Source organism: Vanessa atalanta, chromosome 28, assembly GCF_905147765.1.
Source record: "Vanessa atalanta chromosome 28, ilVanAtal1.2, whole genome shotgun sequence".
NCBI classification, from domain to species: domain Eukaryota; kingdom Metazoa; phylum Arthropoda; class Insecta; order Lepidoptera; family Nymphalidae; genus Vanessa; species Vanessa atalanta.
In genome coordinates, this window is record NC_061898.1 from 5,674,899 (window position 1) to 5,695,134 (window position 20,236).

The 20,236-nt window shown below is 36.9% G+C and overlaps 2 protein-coding genes across 3 annotated transcripts; one reads left to right on the top strand and one right to left on the bottom strand.

Annotated features, from left to right (window-relative positions):
* Positions 1-781: 781 nt before the first annotated feature.
* Positions 782-12,773, bottom strand: LOC125074669 (sorting nexin-7-like). 2 transcript variants are annotated; one of them, XM_047686045.1, is made up of 10 exons: positions 12,664-12,773; positions 9,589-9,736; positions 8,818-8,937; positions 7,736-7,877; positions 5,117-5,199; positions 4,634-4,725; positions 3,256-3,384; positions 2,529-2,728; positions 2,193-2,238; positions 782-1,874 (listed from the first exon to the last, which is right to left on the bottom strand). In XM_047686045.1, exons 2-10 carry the CDS (start codon positions 9,730-9,732, stop codon positions 1,340-1,342), a joined length of 1,491 nt encoding a protein of 496 aa, XP_047542001.1. In that variant the 5' UTR covers positions 9,733-9,736; positions 12,664-12,773; the 3' UTR covers positions 782-1,339. The 2 variants fall into 2 exon arrangements, with proteins under 2 accessions (XP_047542001.1, XP_047542002.1); XM_047686046.1 differs by lacking the exon at positions 12,664-12,773 and adding an exon at positions 12,486-12,530.
* Positions 12,774-13,066: 293 nt separating this feature from the next.
* Positions 13,067-17,204, top strand: LOC125074712 (cyclin-dependent kinase 9). The gene is made up of 5 exons (XM_047686123.1): positions 13,067-13,899; positions 14,715-14,800; positions 15,980-16,117; positions 16,321-16,400; positions 16,950-17,204. Exons 1-5 carry the CDS (start codon positions 13,218-13,220, stop codon positions 17,167-17,169), a joined length of 1,206 nt encoding a protein of 401 aa, XP_047542079.1. The 5' UTR covers positions 13,067-13,217; the 3' UTR covers positions 17,170-17,204.
* The last annotated feature ends 3,032 nt before the right edge of the window (positions 17,205-20,236 follow it).

Below are 20,236 nucleotides of genomic sequence, written 5' to 3' on the forward strand. Positions count from 1 at the left end.
TTTCCGAAAGAGTATAATGTTAATAAATTACCAACTATAGATGTCAGATGTCAGATGTTTTTAGACGCGGTGAAAACGGTTAACCATTAACATCGAATCCATGACATCTGTTTTATGGCGACATCCGATTTTAGATGTGTTTCTATGTATCGAACACATGCTTACTATCGATTGGTGAGCTCGAAAACTATTCAGGTTATCGATAGTATCGATAGCTCTCCATGAATCTGTTGACACGTGACAATACTATCGATCATCGATAATATCGCTTACATCTTAACTATCGATAGGCAATCGATCGCTAGTGGCATATCGATATACAACACTAGTTTGAGCTTTGTTGTAGAACAAGCAATAACTAACCTCGAAAAATATTTAGTATAATGGACATTGTTAAAACTATTGATAGTATCTAGTAGTCTTCTGTAAATACTATCGATGTTTACCATAATATTACTCTACTCATGGGGAGTTATCGACAGTATTAATTTTATTATTATTTATTAGCAGCCCGTAAATGTCCCACTGCTGGGATAAAGGCCTCCTCTCCCTTTGAGGAGAAGGTTTGGAGCATATTCCACCACGCTGCTCCAATGCGGGTTGGCGGAATACACATGTGGCAGAATTTCGTTGAAATTAGACACATGCAGGTTTCCTCACGATGTTTTCCTTCACCGCCGAGCACGAGATGAATTATAAACACAAATTTAGCACATGGAATTTCAGTAGTGCCTGCCTGGGTTTGAACCCGAAATCATCGGTTAAGATGCATGCGTTCTAGCCACTGGGCCATCTCGGCTCGGCAGTATTAATAGGTGACGATAATATCGATAGTGTATCGATACTATTGCAAATAACTTTCTAACTATCGATAGACAATCGTTCGATATCCAACACTAGTTTAAGGTAACTTAATTTCGTCTTCCAATAATCCTTTGCGACATTCTTTTAAATTGAATCTCATTTGTTTCACAAGTGTTTTTATTGGACAAAAGGGGAAACCACCGAATATCTAACCGGTTATATACATAAGAATCTACATTTCGGACCGGTAGCTCTACATTCAATATTGGGAAAAGTCGATCCAAAAGTTCTTTTAGAATATGCTAACGTAAAACTTGAAAGCTTTTACGCAAATAAACTTTTAATTGATTATTGAAGTAGAATTTGGAGGGGGGGGGGGGTTGGTTAAGTATAATTGTCAATACAAATTAATATCCAAGTATTGAGGCTACTATACGAAACTTGCAATTTAACGGGATGAAATCATGACTACAACACAAAGAATTTTGGAATTTTAAAAATCTTTTATAACATTACAAAACAATGTATCGCAGAATCATGAGAGATCGACTTCAGAGAATTCCTGCAATGGGTCCGAAAACCTCGAATCCGACTTCGAACTGTCCTCCTTCGATATAGAGTCCAATTTCCCGTAATCGTCACCGTTCTGAACCTTGACGCACTCTTGCACGTGACTTTCATCCTTCGGATCCTGTATGTCATCGTTCGAAACGTCCTGTACGTCATCTTTTGAAACATGCTGTATGTCATCTTTTGAAACATCCTGTAGATCTGAATCGTTGCTGTAATTGTCAATGTCGTCTATATCTTGCTCGGTTTCGTTTGGCGTCGTCAAACTTCGGCATTTCGACGGCGAGAGATTTTGCACGGCCGTTTTCGACACTGTCTTGAACATTTCGGATATATCGTCCGTGGAAAGTTTCAGGGCGTGCTCCCAGCCCATTAGAGTCTGTGTGTGTATGTTCACTTGTCTGTCTGCTAAGTCTAGTAATAACGACTTGATTTCTGCGTGCGTTTTTGGTATCCAATCGGAGAGTTCGGAACGTAACGCCTCTGAAGCTTGCTCCAATCTGTAATTCAAATGCTTTTGATTGATAGTCGAATGGCATGTGCCACCCGATGGTAAGTGGTAACACCACCCGTAGACATTACTTACCACTTTAAGAAATATTAACTGAGACTACATCGCGGTAGAATGAATGGCTAACCTAACCTACTCAAGCAAGTATCATAAATAATTTTACGGAAACATATATACTTTTTAAATACATTTTTTTACATTACGGATGAAAAAATTGCGATCTAAGTATTATGTACTATTATATATACTTAAACATCCTCAAATATATAATAAAAATTATCTTATATAATAATAACATATAACTTACCTATTGTGGACTTCGTCCGTCGTGTTGTTGCCGGACACGTACGCGGCTGGAGAGACATAAATCTCATTAAAACAATATAAAAATATATCTAATTGTTCACAGTGTCAGCCTGTAAATTTCCCACTGCTGGGCTAAGGCCTCCTCTCCCTTTGGGGAGAAAAATTTGGAGCATACTCCATCACGCTGATCTAATGCGAATCTAATGAGAAACATTGTGAGGAAACCACTGTATATAATTTCAATGAAAATCTGTCACATCGAAGCATCGCGGCGAAACTTCAAACCTTATGAAACGGCTCGGCCTCAGGCCGGCAGCCTGCCACCCGAGGCACGTACCGTGCAGCGCGTCGCGCGCGCGGATCTTGTCGACGTGCGCGTGCGCGTAGGCGGCGAGCGCGGGCAGCGCGGCGCGGTGGCGCAGCGGGGCCGCCGCGCGCGCCGCGCCCGCCGCGCCCGCGCCCGCGCCGCAGCCCGCCAGCGCGCCCGCGCAGCGCCCGCCCGCCGACACCGCCCACGCGTCGCACGCGCGCCGCATGCTGCGCCGGGAAGCGGTGCGGTTAGACACCAAAGTTCGCCAGGACAGCCTGGACTGCTTAGGGTGTTCTTTAGTAGTATAGTTGTCTATGTCATTATGAAATTACCCTAACATCTCTGGGTGAGACGTCGCGCTCAACGGACCTGTGGTAGTTCACTGCGCAATTACAGAGCAGGGGGGGGGGGGGTCTTCCTTTTTTTATTTTATTAAAAATTAAATTGCACTTCTTTTCTACTGTAATGATATATCAAAATAATGTTCGGTTAATCAATAAATAGTATAAAACAAAGTCGCTTCCCGCTGTCTGTCTGTCCCTGTCTTACTTTGGTCTTTGAAACTACGCAACGGATTCTGATGCGGTTTTTTTTTAATAGATAAATTAAACAATGATAACTTCGTCGTAAAAGACACATTTTTTTGCGCTGAAAAAACTGTGAACGTATATCAAGACATTCAGTAGTATATTTAGTATAAGCATCACACCCGTGCGAAGTCGAGGCGGGGCGCTAGTAACATAAAAAAACTCACCCCATAAGTTCACTACTCAGAGACACTGAGCCCTTATATAATTTGGTGGTCAGTGTGCAGAGAGTGGTCAACTTCTGCTGTAGCGACTGCAAGTAGTCCGCCGCCGAACTGAACTCCGGATCCTTTACTCTGAAACACAGAATACAATACAAACGAATATTATAAATGTGTGAGTTTGTTTGTTACGTTTTCTCGTAACTACTAAACCAAACATCATTTAATTTTGCATACACGTTGTCAAGGCTACATATAAGGAGACAGGATACTTAACACGCCTCCCCCCCCCCCCCTCCTTACCCCCTCCTAAAACGCGGGTTAAGGTGCGAGCGGAAACTATAAAGATACAATATGCTTTATTGTAAGCCTAACAAGACTAAAAAATAAGTAATAAGTAATACTACTTCATACTTGGTGGTAGGGTGGTAGGTTAGGTACCACCCATTTATCAGATATTCTACCGTCAAACTGCAATACTTAGTAATGTTGTTTGAAGGGTGAGTTAGCCAGTGTAACTACAGGCACAAGTGACATAACATCTTAGTTCCCAAGGTTTCTAGCGGATTGACGATATTTGGGATGGTTAATATTCCTTATAGGGCCATTGTCTATGGGCAGGGGTGACCACCTACCATCAGGTGGCTCTTTTGGTCGTCTGCCTATCTATATAAAAACAAAAATCTTCAAAATTTGTTTGAGCATAAGATAGGCTCTCTGGATCTTAACTTGGTAGAACATGTTTAAGCCCTGACAAGAACCACTGCGGTTAAATGTTCTAGTTGGGTTTAGGAAGACACAGTGGGGAAACCTGCACGACTGAGACGAGACACGACTAGGTAGGTATTGACGATGTGTCGGATGATTAACATTCCTTAGAGTGTATGGGGTGGTTACCCCTTATCATCTCATAGACGTAGTAAATAAAACTAAAGTACACTATATCATCATCATAATCCTCCTGCCCTTATCCCACTATCTCCATACTTCTCTGTCTGACGTCATCTCCAAGTAACATTCTTTGCCATATCGTCCTTTACACAATCCATTCATCGTGTCTTTAGTCGTCCCATTCCTCTATACCCATCCACGTCCACGCTCAAGACCTTCCTCACAACATGGTCCCCATTCCTCCGCATACCATGCCCATACCATGACAGCCGGTTTCCACACAGCTTCTCGGTTACCGGTGGCACTTTCAAACTTCCTCTTATGTACTCATTCCTTACTCTATCCATTCGCGTAACACCACAGATTCCTCTCGACAATCTCATCTCCGTCTTTCATTCATCCCTTTTGTGGTCCAACACTCTGCTCCAAATAGAACAGCAGGTCCGTAACTTATAAGTAGACCTAATAGGAATTACAGTCGATGATAGCTCACCTCGCACCGTTAGCGGGCTTCGCTTCACCGCTGCCGTACAGCGCGTTGCTTAGACCCCAAAGGTTTAAAGCGCTGTTTTCGCTTTTGAAAACCTGTGAGTGAGAAAAACATCACAATTGAATCACTTCGACTGGAACGCGATGTCTATATCTATACATATAATAAAATTGGAGTGTCTGTTTGTAATATTAAAATAACCGCTTTTTACTAAACGCATATATACACGGTACAAATACCAAAATATCACCTTTTTAAATTTTTGTCTGTCTGTCTGTTTGTTCCGGCTAATCTCTGGAACGGCTCGACCGATTTTGACGGAACTTTCACTGGTTGATAGTATGTAATAAGGAGTAAATTAGGCTACAACGATAACTTTTTTGTTAAATTCAAACGCGCACGAAATCGCTATCTCAGCTAGTAACTAATATTTATGTATTTTATCGATTACAGACATATTTTTTTTATAGACTTGGGAGAACCTACCTTGTCCAGTTCTTCATCGGGCGTTGTCAAGAAAAGTCTGAAGTCTTCACTGTGAGTTAAAATTGGATGTTTCGCGATGCGATCTAGAAAAGAAATCGAATCACTATAATTTATCGTGGCAGGGCTTTGTGAAAAAAAAAAAATAGTTTACTGACATAATCTGTAATTAAAATGGTGAAAAAGAGTATCTAGAATTATTTAGTAGTATTTCTCGGTAGAATCTACTTTCCGAACCGATTCCGGAGGTAGCTTGACACTTAATTCAACACTAACATGACGATTCAAAAGTGCTTTCATGAGTCTACTTGAATAAATAATATTTCGATTGTGATTTTGTCTGGGTAGGTACCACCCACTGCTCATATATTCAACCATTCAAGTATTGTTATTTCTTGAAAAGTGAGTGAGCCAGTGTAACAGCTTAGTTTCTTGGTTATGATGTAAAAATGGAATGGTTACAATTTGATGGCCCAGTGTTTAGAAGGCGTGCACATTAACCGATGATTTCGGGTTAAAACCCAGGCAAGCAACAGGCATCACTGAATTTTCACGTGCTTAAATTGTGTTTATAATTCATCTCGTGCTCGGCGTAAGGAAACATCGTGAGGGAACCTGCATGTGTCTAATTTCAACGAAATTCCGCCACACGTGTATTTCACCAATTCACATTGGAGCGCGTGGTGGAATATGCTCTAAACTAAATAAACCTTCTCTTCAAAGGGAGAGGAGGCCTTAGCCCAGCAGTGGGAAATTTTTAGGCTGCTAATATAAAATGTAATGTAAACTTTCTTATTCCACCAATTTCTATGGGCAGTCGTGTTCACTAACCATCAGGTGGTCCATTTGCTTGTCTACTGATAAGTATATTTATTTCCAAAATCAGAAACAAATGTTGCTAATTCTACACTCCTAGGTTCAAATCCCGGATGAGACCATATCGGGTTCTTATGTCAAGAAAATTGATTCTTTTGAAAGATCGGAGGTTTTTGTTTGGAACGTGATGCTGTTTACACTCTCGTACCACGGAAAGCACGTAAAATTCCTGACGTGTAACTCACTTTCGATCAGTCAGATTGACACATCGGGTTATTAGTGTGATCGAATGGATAACGTCTGTGTGTGCAATATATCAAATCAAATCAAAATCAATTAATTCAGGTAAACTTCACAATGAAGGGTTTTTGAATCGTCGATATATAAATACTACCACCGTTTCGGAAAGCAGCCTCCAGCGAGAGGAAACGGCAAGAAACTCGCATAATTGCTCTTTTCAAATAAACAGATTTACAAAGCTGTTTTTTACAAAAATAACTGTCCCGTGATGGAAATCGAGCCTAAATCCAGGCGTTTTTTTTCAAAAAAAGTATTCTCTTAATGAATAATAAGATTTATTTATTAATTATATAAATTAATATTCTTAATAATTTTTTTAAATTTACATAAGATTGGCTGCTGTGACCAACACCAGCTCAGAGGACATCCTCCAAAACATTTGCCTTTGAGATTTGTTGCTGTTAACGAAACTAGTCCCTCAGTCAAAGGACATTCCCATAATTTTAGGGCATATACCAAAAACTTTGGCGTACCCTGCAATATTAAATATTTAAACATTATATGTAGAGAGTTTTTACTTAACGGTTTGAGTAATTCCGTAAGTTTTTCAACCCAAATATTTTCCATTGTTGTGGTCCGTTAAAAGGGTCGATGAATCTACTAAAAACAAGCCAGTATAATTACAGGCACTAGGGACATAACATCTTCGATACGATAGAGCAGTACTCAGTATTGTATAGTATAGTACTCAGTATTGTTGTGTTCCGGTTAGAAGGGTGAGTGAGCCAGTGTAATCACAGGCACAAGGGACGTAACATCTTAGTTCCCAAAGTTGGTGGCGTATTGGTGATGTAAGAAATGGTTAATATTTCTTACAGCGCCATTGTCTATGGGCGGATGTGACCACTTACCATCAGGTGGGTCATTTGCTCGTCCGCCTACCGATATTGTAAAAAATAAACTGAAATAAGCGTGGTCACATTCATATATAATATTTGTTCTACTGCTGAGCTAAGGTATCCCTTTGAGGAGATTTAAAGCTTATTTCGCCACACGGGTTGGTGGATTCCCTGCGGCAGATTTGATTTGAAATTGGACACATCCAGGTTCCTTTTACAAGCGCTTTTGATTTGTCATTTTACAAACTATATTCAAGGTTAGCTATTACGCTTCGGAATGTAGATTGTACCGAGAAGAACCGGCAAGTAACTCAGTAAATAATCATTACCAATATTTAAAATACAAAGTAGTTAAATACATATATAATATATCCTGTCTGAAAGTCAACCAGTTGATTCACGTGGTTAAAGGGGACTCACAGACAGACAGACAGTTACAAACGGTAAGTTTCCCAATGCGGGGGTGGTGGATACACATGTGGCAGAATTTCGTTGGAATTAGACACATGCAGGTCTTCTCACGATGTTTTCCTTCACCGCCGAGCACGAGATAAATTATATTCATCAATTAAGCACATGAAAATTCAGTTCTATACTTGCAAATATTCCAAGAGTACTTACAAAGATTTTACATTGAGACAATGTTTGGACAATTATAGTATCTCACCGAGGAATGAGTGGAGAGCGAGACACCGCACCGCGACGAAGGCCGGCGAGTAGCGGTCGAGCTGCTGCCGCGCCGAGTGTAGGGGGGGCAGCGGGGGCGGCGCCACCAGCGGGTGAGACGCGGCCAGACGCTTGTGGAGGAGCTGGATTAGAAAGTCAAAGCCAAAAATCTTTATTCAATATAGAAGTGTTTACACTTGCTTATTGATAGTCAAAAATACTACCACCGGTTCGGAATTTAACAACTCGGACCTGAGAAGAACCGGCGAAAGAAACTCAGCGCGATATTTTTTTTTTTTTCCATTTTCCATGTACAATAATAATTATATTTTAGTTATTTGAAACAGCCTGGAGACGAACATTTCATTCCCAAATCAGATAGGAGGATATTTATTTTAATTATATTTATTTTGGACATATATCTTAAAGCAATAAGCGTCTACGTCTTATGATTTTAGACTCCGGAAAGTCAATACTATATTTCAATGTCACGAGAAGAAAATCTCAAGATTTATATATTCAATGCGATTTGCTACTAGCTCGGCTGTATTGTGCACTGCAAACAATTCTTGATACTTTAATTTTACTTCCAAAGTTTCAATAACGACTTAGCCGACATTCCATAACGAATACCATAGATTACTCAAGATATCGACCAATGATATCGCGTCAATTCAAGGTCAAACGTTTTTAAGGTTTCGTGGCCAAATGGCAAAAAAAGGAACCCTTATAGATTCGTCATGTATGTCTGTCTGTCTGTCCGTCCGTATGTCACAGACACTTTTTTCCGAAACTATAAGAACTATACTCTTGAAAATTGGTAAGTAGATGTATTCTCTGAACCGCATAAAGATTTTCACACAAAAATAGAAGAAAAAACTATAAATTTTGAGGTTCCCCATACTTAGAATTGAAAATCAAAAAATTCAATCAACTCAAATATAAAAAAAACATTTAATTTTATAAACATAAACCTTGTAACTTGCTGCCACGGAACCCTCCATCGGCAAGTCCGACTCGCACTTGGCCGCTTTTTTTATTTTACTTGTGGTTGAAATAATATATTACATAAACAAAGCTTACCTTAAAATGGTTATAGCGTCGCCTGACGTGTGGCGGTGTAGTCCAACGTGCGCAGACGCATCGGACACGATACGTAACGAACGTTTCAAGAGTTGACAGCTGTTTCATTGGAGCATCCACCTGATGGAGATGTAAAATGTTTTCATTTTAAAAAAATAGGTACGTGGACGGCCAAATTGGCGACCACAGTTAGACCTTAGTACTGTTAGAAATGTTCACCATTCCTTACATGACCAATGCTACACCAACCTTAGAAATTAATCAATTAAGACGTCTTTTGGACCTGCAACAACCCTGACATTATTATCCTTCTCACCGGAACAAAACAATACTTAGTATAGCTGTGTGGGGGTAGAATATGTTCTGAGTGGGTGGTACTTACCCAGACGGATTTACCCAAAGCCCTACTATCGAGTAATCTCCCTCTCTCTGCTTAAGTATTCGTAAGTACTGTATCCTGATACTATTTTAAAACCGACACACGCACGTACAAGAGATGGTTATATAAATCTATACTAAGATTATAAATGCAAAGGTAACTCCGTCTGTTTGTTACGCTTTCACGACCAAACCACTGAACGGATTTTGATTTTGATATCTCGAACTCCAAAGAAGAACATTGGCTTTTTTATGGTCAACCCCCCCCCCCCCCCCCCCATATATAATAAAACGTTAGAACGCCCACGACAACTATAGAACAACATATAGATCATATGTTGCGTAAGATTTTGCAATAAAGATTCATTTACTATATTTTTTTGTAACCATTACCTTGACAGCAATGTCGTATCCATGCTCCATGATCAGTGGCGCTCCATCTGGGACCTCATCCACGTCCATCACGCTCGGAGCGTCTGTGTCCGTTGCATCTGCGTCGTTTAGGTCCAACACAGCCGAACTGCTCTCGCTGGCCATTGTGCTGTAACGATACATTCGTTTGAAAGTCAGGTCAGGTCAAATTTGTCGGGGGGGTTCTCAGTACCTCGGGAATCCCCCCTAGATGTTGAAGGCCGCATAGGCGGGCCGACCGTCAGGGCGTCACGGTAGCATGCGTAAGCGATCCCGTGGCGCCCGCAGAATAACGGAGAGGGTACCGCCGGTTTTTTAGTGGGTATTCCGGTGTACCGGGGCGCACTCGGCGTCCAGGGCACCGGTGAGTCCCACATAACCCCCCACTTTCAAGTGGACGAAACGAAAAGCAACCATTTATTATTGTTTTATGCATGTTCGCGTGTATTTTTTGGTTTGTATACTAATATTATAAATGCGAAGGTAACTCTGTCTGTCTGTTGCTCTTTAATGGCCCAACTACTAAACCGAAGTGCATGAAATTCCAAAGTAAGACATTGGGTACTTTTTATGCATAAAACCTAACGAACAACTCCCTAAAACACAAGCGAAACCGCGGACGCCTTCTTTCGACACTATACACAGACGGATTTTGTGCTCATTTCCCATTTTATGATATATCTTTTTGGCTTTATTATTTATTATTTAAAAATATGTATTATAATTCTTATCTCTAATCATTGATTATGTTTAATTTATATTTTTAATACATATTGTGCGATGTGATAGTGCAAGGTGAGTCTACCTGTAGATAGGAGAATATTTGCCGAGATAATTTTGGAATGCAATTTTTTTTATATTGATGTGATATTGTATCTACTGTTGCTTGTCCTATTGAAAAAAAAAAATAACAAAAAAAGCAGATAAGACATCAGATATTACCAAAAAAAAAAATTGACAAATATCTTATTCGAATTTTGAAATGTAAATTCAACAGCGCCGACGAAGCACCATCGCAGTACGCGGTCACTTTTAACATGAGATCTTTGCATGTACACGCGATTTCGCACACGCGCTGATTCATGAAACTTCACTGGCAAATCGTTTAGCAACAACAAGAATACGAAACAAAACACGATATTCACGATCGTTTGAACGGAATTAAAAATAAATTACACGATGTTAAAAACGATAAATCTCTGTCAACGTATAGAATAACTACTTTCCGTCCACCGGTTTAACTGAATGTGGGGGGGTAGATGTTAGTTCATCTTATATCTTTTACTGTACCCTGACAACATATATACAAAATATCATGATAATCGGTTACTTAGTTAAGAAATTTAGGCGTAACAAACTTACATTCGTATTTATAACTTTTAAGGAATTAGCCATTTAAGATTAACTGCAGTTTAGGGGGTGGTTAGTTAAAGAATGCTGACTCCTTCTACCATATGTCAGATCAACGATGACAGAGAGAAGAAACAACGTTCAACTTGAAAATTGGAGGTAGAGGTTTGTGCAGGCCAGTTGGGTATCACCCATTCATCGTATATTCTTAGTGGGGGAGGAAATGCATAGGATAAAGTTACTTTTTCATTTTCTAATTAACAGGTTAATTTAGATCTACTATATACCATTCTAAATGAAGAAGCAATAAAGGTCTTACCTTAGATTTATATATGTCATGCGGTATAATAAACTATACTTTATTCCAACCATAAGAGAAAAGCGAAATAAACAACATTTGACAGTAAATTGACGCGATATCATTGGTCGAGAGCTTGATTAATCTATGGTTTTGCGAAAAATTGCGTTTTGAACAGCAACGAAATTGTTATCGGAAGTTTGGAAGTAAATTTAAAGTGGAAACAAGTAATTTAGTGTAATAGTGTTGTATTATAGTAAAGATATATTAATCATAAACTATTAATAGTGTACAACATAGCTGAGTTATTAGCATATCTCATGAAATATGTAATAGGCTAGAGGTCAACTTGTAGCTTTACCCCCACAAAATTTATAAAACTTAACTTAAAGCATACAAACCGTCACCCCGCCATTTACCACCTTGAAGGATGAATTACTCAAACTATCTCCATACCAAAATTCATCTAAATCTGTTCAACGGTTTAAGTGTTAAGAGATAACAGACAAAGTAATTTTCGTATTTATAATATTAGTATAGATATACTGATATATATATATGAAGGCAATTGTTGCATTAACTTGTTATGTTACAAAACCACAGACACACTATTGATCATTTATCTTCACACAAACATTCTTTTAATTTTTTTTTACTTACCTACAAAGGCAATCAATATACTTCCTAAGATCGAATTAAAAAAAAAAATACACATAACTGCATTATAAAGTATTTAGAATATCTGGAGTATGAAATGGTATATTTTATAGTTTTATGTTAATTAATTGTCTATTGTTAACGCTATTGCCCATGACAACATAATAAATTACTATAATTATCCAGTGATTCATAAAAATACATATCTTGACTTATATACCTAACCTTCCGATGATCTTAGCTTACACTAATGATATTAATATAATTTTAATTTTATTTGTAATGGACTTAAGTCTATTAGAATAATGTTCATTTAAAAAAAAAAAAAAGTGTTTGTATTAAAAAGAAAGATGTAGCTTTTGATTTAAAATATTCTCAAACATATTAAAGAAAGCCAAATTCAATTATAAAATTTAGTAAACTTACCGATAGTGCAATTATTTATATACAAATGCAACAAAACAATTGGCGTTACGTGGGTTTTTTACATTATTATCGTTTCTATTTACATATATAGCTTGGCAAAAAAGTAGGCGTATACATTGCATGTCATATAATTATTTAATATACGTACCGCTTTATCAAACAAGGTACGATAACAATAGAAAGGTGAGCGAAAACAGCTCGGCCTATTTAACTAAACTGGATCGATATTGCAAGTGCAGCGCCTTTAAGAGTACTTACGCATTTTTGTCGTTTTATATCACTCTTAATTGAAACAATTATTAAAATAAGGAATAGTATACACTTACCTATGTTGATAAATACTGGTTTATTTATAGTATGCGAAAGTTATCAAGATAAAACAAAAATTCGAAACTATCAAAATTGCTTATTTGACTTGACGATTGACGGCTAGCACGATAGTCGATATGACAAATGACAAATGACATTTGACAGTAATATAAAGTAACAACAAACAACTACGCTACAAAGTATGTTTTACATTGCATTTAAAAAAAAGTTTTTGTTTGTATTAATATTTGTTGAAATTAAATAAAAATATATAATTAGATGAGGATGATAGGTATACGAAATAAAAGTTTTATGTCGTGAAACAGAACGCTTTTCTAGACCTATACTAAGCTGTGGTCTGCCTGCCATTTTGTCAATTTTCTCAAAACAATGTGTCATTTTGACATTTGACAGTTTGACGCTATCAAAATATTTTCTAATTCTTCAGATTTGCTGATGTCCTGCTTTCATTTCATCATAAAAGATTCCACGTTACTTCTTAAAGAAGATCACGTGGAAAGTGTATTATTCTGTAGAATAGTTATTTAAAACCGTCAAAATAGCTTCCAAAATGCAAGGCGTCAGCGCTCCGCGGGAGCCTGCGCCAGTTTTAAACACTAGTTCAACTATTCTGAACATGAGAGAGAAAGAGAAATACATCGAAGACTTCGACTTTCCGTTTTGCGACGAGTCTTCCAAATATGAAAAAGTAGCGAAAATTGGTCAAGGAACCTTCGGGGAAGTGTTCAAAGCGCGTGCAAGGAATAGCAATAAAAAGTTCGTTGCAATGAAAAAAGTTTTAATGGACAACGAAAAAGAAGGTTTTCCGATAACCGCGTTAAGAGAAATAAAGATATTGCAGCTCTTGAAACACGAAAACGTCGTGAATTTGATAGAAATATGCAGAACAAAGGCAACATTACACAATAAATACCGATCAACATTTTATTTAGTTTTTGACTTCTGTGAACACGATCTCGCCGGGCTATTATCGAATGTGAATGTCAAATTTAGTTTAGGAGAAATAAAAAAAGTTATGCAGCAACTACTTAATGGATTATACTACATTCACAGCAATAAAATTCTGCACAGGGACATGAAAGCCGCTAATGTTTTAATAACTAAGAATGGTATTTTAAAACTTGCTGATTTCGGATTGGCGAGAGCCTTCAGCGTCGCTAAGTCGGGGCAAGCTAATAAATACACAAATAGAGTTGTTACACTTTGGTATCGACCTCCTGAGTTATTATTAGGTATGTTATCTTAAAATTATAGCTATAATTTACTACTACTATACTGTACTCAGTATTGTTCTCACAAGAGACATAACATATTAGTTCCCAAGTTTGATGGAGCGTTGATGATGTAAGGAGTGGTTAATATTTCTTATAGGGTTAGTGTCTATGTGCAGTGGTGACCACTTACCATCAGGTGACCCTATTGATCGTCTGCCTACCTATATAAAAAAGAGCTTTGAGATTTGTTTGAGAATAGGATAGGTTCTGTGGATCTTAACTTTGTAGAATTAATTAAAACCTGGCAAAAACCATTGCAGTCAAATTTTCTGGTTGGGTTAAGGAAAACATTGTGAGGAAACCTGTATGAATGAGATGAAAACTGGCCAAAGCTGATAGACTATCCTGTTTTACGTATTCATGATCAAACATTGGTCAAATTTGACCATAATAGCTCCTATAAACTGCTGTTAAAGATAACATGTACAATTTATACTTATATTGTAATTGTAAACATAACGTAACGTAATTGTCTGTGATGTTTTAACGGTTAAACATTGGATAACATTTGGTATGAATCAAGCTTGAACCTTTAGGAAGGACATAGGTTTCTTTTTTAATACGTGAAACAGACGTCAGGACGTTCAACATATGGTCAAAGTCTCAAGCAAATACTAGTAGTAAATATAGTTCTATATTAAAAACTTATCAATAATATTAAAGCTTGTAAAAGGCTACCGAACTAAAAAAATTAAAACATTTGACAAACACGAGAGTAACATGCTAAACTGTTTTTCCGTTGCCTATTTAGACAAAGATGGTAAATATTACAGGTGACCGTAATTATGGGCCTCCTGTGGATATGTGGGGTGCTGGCTGCATCATGGCGGAGATGTGGACTCGTTCGCCTATTATGCAGGTTTATATATATATTCTATTAACCCACATGTGTCTTGTGAATGGTGTATATATGATCATCACAAAAAGAAGGCTTTAAATTGGGGTAAATGGTGGGTATAGCTATTATACTTTAAGCTGTAGTTTATAATTTAACTTGTGCTCAGCGCTGAAGGAAAACATTGTGAGGAATTTGCATGTCTAATTTTAATGAAATTCTACCATGTGTATCCACACACCCAGTTGGAGTAGCACAGTAGAATCAGCTCCATAACATACACTCAATGAGAGAGGAGACCTTAGCCCAACAGTGACACATTTACAGGATTAGAGAACTAGAATTATTCATGTCTCTGAAAAAATATTAGTAGTCAATGTTGTTGATTTATTAAAAATAAATAAACAGAAATGGAACAGGATCGAAATTAAAAACTTTGATAGAAATTCCAATTAGAAGTTAAAAGATTTTCAAACGGTGTTTTTAAGAGAATATTGAAACTTATTTTATATATTTGAATAAAAGTTGAGTAAAACTTTGTAGTCCAGTCATTACGTCGGGTAAAACGGGTGAGAAATGCAAATGAACCGAGAAAGCCAAGTTTTGGATATAACCTAAAAAAGCTTAAATTTAAATTGTCGACCAAAAAAGCCTTGTGCATTTACACCAATTTGAAAAAATGTAATTTCCATTTTTCATAACTCGGTTCTCCGTTGAGATACGATTATTTTTGAATAACACTATTTTGTCGCTTTTTGTACGATCTTCAATTATGGTCCTTTTCATTTTCTGGGTATCGTTTACCGTAATTAAGATATAAAAAAAAAGACATAAATGTGAGGAGTGTAATCTCGTGACAGATATAGCCGCTATAAAGTAAAAGTTTTTTTTTTCATTTATTGTTTTCAGTTTTTGGTGTACCAATTTACTGACATTTTCAAAATTAAACACCCAACATTTTCCCTTTGTGTTACTTTCATATAACGTAATTATTGGCAAAATACGTCTCACACAAAATTAAAAAATATAAAGTATAATAACATTTACTATCAAACTTTTATATCTGTAATCCATTTAAAATGTTACGAAAAAACCCTTTAAGGTTGGAACACACTTGACAGTAACGAAAAAAAAAATGTTTTTTTAATCGACTTTTATTTAAATAAGTAATATCATTTTAAAAAAATAATCATTACTTTTCAGGGTCCCACAGAACAACAGCAGTTAATATTAATATCACAGCTTTGTGGTTCTTGCACACCTGATGTCTGGCCGGGGGTTGAAAGTTTAGATCTGTACAACAAAATGGAGTTACCCAAGGGTCAAAAGAGAAAAGTAAAGGTGATACCCAAATTTATATTAAATAATTAAACATAAATTTATATACAAACCCGAGATGGTCTCAAGAAATTGTGACTACTGTGATACTTCTGCCGAATGTGTGTACTTGTACATCCTCCAGTCACTAAACCTTCTAAATTAACAGAAATTTAACCTAATATTTTTTGGTAAAATTATTACTTATTAAATTTTTGGCTTTACAGGAAAGGCTAAAGCCGTATGTAAAGGATCCCTACGGTTGCGACTTGCTTGATAAATTGCTGCAGTTAGATCCAGCGAAACGGTGAGTCATTTAAGTTATGATAGTCAGTACGAGTCGTTAGTAAACTTTCGGCCAAATGACAAGTGAACTGACGCCCCTGGCTCCTTCCTCCAAAGAGACCTAAAAGTGTAACTATTGAGCAGATCAACGTTATGCTCACGATACGCCGCTTACTATAACATTACCTCTTGTTTGAAATTAGTTTAAACTTTGATCAGAATAGTGTTTATAAGAGGATATCATCACTCAAATCTTTGTGTATATTTACTTTATTATAAGAATTTTTTGAATTGTCATTCTAAAAGATAAAATTTAATGTAGAACCACCGGAATGTTGGTTAAATTAACTAGAACTGAGGAAAAGTTTGAAGGAGAATTGTTCTTTTAAATATGTATTTTGATAATCATAAAATCACCTTTATAATTTTTGTTTATTATTCTTAATAGCTCATTATTTATATGAAATTAGACATTAAATTCATATTGTAAGTCACTCACTCTGTAAGTGATTGTTGCTGATTAACAAGAACACATATTATATCAAATATTAATATTAATTTATATTTGCAGTTATGACGCAGACACAGCGCTGAACCACGATTTCTTCTGGACGGATCCCATGCCGTGTGACCTTGCCAATATGTTAGCCCAGCACACTCAGAGCATGTTCGAGTACCTCGCTCCTCCACGCCGACCCGGCCACCTTAGGCACCACCACCATCCACCAGGCGCTCAACCTAAGCCAGCGCAACCGCCCCAGGACTCGGGATACCAAGACAGAGTGTTCTAAATATAATTGTTATTGTAAATAGTTAATTATAATTCAAAAAATCCTGATGAAAAGTTTTTAATTAACTATAACATATGCCTTTAGCAGGAGTGAAGATATATAAACGACTTTGAATTGACATAATAACACTAAGGATTTGTAAAGGTGATGTTGTTATGGTTGCTTTGGAAGTAAGCTTAAAGTTTTGTGTTATTAATAAAGATATATTAATCCAAAAAAAAAAAAACGAGCTATTAGCCAATCACACGGAATATGTCTAAAGTTTGATTGTCTTTATTCCTTCTGCCATGGAGTACATTGTAATCTTATATGTGTCTACAAACTCATACAAAATCTAATACTAAAATGTTACCTTTCGGCTCATATCTAAACCCATCTTAAGCACAACAACAACTTTTTTTTCTTGCTATGTTTTTTTCGTGAAGTGTGCGTATGTGGGACTTGCCAGTGCCCAGGAGTCAGGATGACCCTAGTACACCGGAATACCCACTACAACCAGCGGTACCCTCTCCGTCGGGTCGATCGCATCCATGATGCCTGCAAATGCGGTCCTCCAATTCCTAGGGGGGATTCCCGGGGTACTAAGAACCCCCCAACTCAATAACAACAGCCCTGATGCAGATAGTGTTCTAACGATCTCCCCTTCCCCTAAAAAATATTTTTAACAGACCCGCGTGCCTCACCAATGGTATCAGACTTCACCATTATCCGCGAGGCGATCCCCAATTGCGTGGCACCCGGATTTTTGCCTGTTCATATTAATCATGTCTATCCGTCACTCCGTTGCCATCGCAAGTATGTATTCAACGAAGATATCGCATTTATAATAATAGTAGAGTTTAGAATCAATTAAAACTTTGCATTTTTTTGTTATAATCTATAGCAAAGGATTGTGTACAGTTGCGTAGCTATCGTAGGGCCAGGTGGTGCAGTGCACCAGGGCCCCGGAGCTCAGGGGGCCCTCTAACCTAAGCTTTGAATAGAGATGACATATGGATTTAGCCTACTAATGATAAGTTAATCTCAATGTATCCTGTATCCTATTTTTATTCCTATCTATAATTTTGAAGTGCAATATAAGTTAAAGAGGGGGTCCCTTGTCCACCTAGCTACGCCACTGATTGTGTAATATGTACTGTAAACCAACGTAAATTGTCTACTGCTTATCTGACCATTTACAATGTACCGGTAACTTGATGACACCTTGATTAATATTCACAAAGCGCAGAGCGATACATAAGTCATTTTTGTAGTGAAGTTTTATAAAAGTTTAAATAAGTTTCTGGTGCAATAGTTGAAATCTTTCTTCCACTTTCACTGAGTCGTTTGTGCATTAATTTATTGAAGTGAAACTTCTTTAGAAATGAAAATGCGTCACGATAGAAAGTAAAAAAAAATATGTTTAATTATTAATTTTTACTTCTATTGTGTGGGAATTGTATACACAAAAAAAAATTGATTAGAGTGTATTTGAACGACTTGTTCAAATGAGATTACATTCATTTAATATAATTTGTGTTGTTGATGTGATGTTCATAACTACATAACTATCCATCACCAAGTTTTTTAAATCTGCTTCGCTCACAGATCATTAATGTTATCTCTAACACTTACTCAATTCAGACATTAAATATAAAAGTGCTGTAATTATTGTATATTTCAAACGCTTAAAAGTTTACTAAACAGGTAGTATTAGTAGTATATTAATAGGAATATCTATAAAGTATTTTTGTATATGTAGATCATATGAGCCACTGGAACAATTATTGTTGTACTCATGCCGAATATATCCTCTCTGTATGTAATTTCATTGCCAATGAGGTATTGAAACCGTAGTTTTCTGATAGAGTAAATGACAATCGGATACGTTAGCCACATAGGCCTACACAAAACCCTGCCATACCAATACTACGTGTGAAAATGATTTCCATCTTGCAAAGAATTTAATAATTATTGTTTCACGAATTCTGAATTTGTTTTTATATAATGTATTTTAATAAACTGCCAATATTTTGACTATACAAGTAAGACTGTATTACATATAGTTAGCAAATAAATGGTAACAGTTTTATATGTAAATAAAAAAAAAATATAAATTATTTTATGTTTTTTTAATACCCTTCATCGTCATCATGTTGAAATGTTTGTAGGAAGGAAAGAGAGATATATTTTATAGCAGATTAGCTGAACCTGCGGGTTTACCTCCTTAGTTAGTTAGTAGTTATGTAAAATTTCGTAAAAGCAGATGTCTGTCATCCTATAAGGAACCAACCTATCAAATTTAAAATTTGTAGTATCTGAGATTTCGTGATTAATCAGTTGAGTGTTATTTCGCTTTTATACATATAAAAATTCAAAGGCTGTAGCGAGTTCGGGCGCGGACTTGCCAGAAAGTTTACGACTGTATTTATGCAACGATGTTACCTAATATTCTTACCTAAATTGTCAAAAAAAATATTTTAAATAATTAGTCGCCTACGATTTTGTTCATGTTTTAAAGTTTGGTCTTCAGTTGTGAAATATAAAAAAGTTGCTTGAGTCTTTCCTTGGGGTTTAAGCTTTAAGATGTCTTCAAATTCGGTTCATTGTTTAGGCCGTGAAAGCGTATCAAACATGCAGACAGAGTTACTTACTCATATATAATATTAGTAAACACGAAATTTGGTACTTCATCTTTGTTACTTGAGTAACATCAAAAGGAATATTTAAAGAGGCTACCTACTAGTTTTTTTAATTAACAGCTATATTATAAAGTAACTTTTTTTTTTTTTAGCATTAGCAGCCCGTAAATGTCCCACTGCTGGGATAAAGGCCTCCTCTCCCTTTGAGGAGAAGGTTTGGAGCATATTCCATCACGCTGCTCCAATGCGGGTTGGCGGAATAGACATGTGGCAGAATTTCGTTGAAATTAGACACATGCAGGTTTCCTCACGATGTTTTCCTTCACTGCCGAGCACGAGATGAATTTTAAACACAAATTAAGCACATGAAATTTCAGTGGTGCCTGCCTGGGTTTGAACCCGAAATCATCGGTTAAGATGCACGCGTTCTCACCACTGGGCCATCT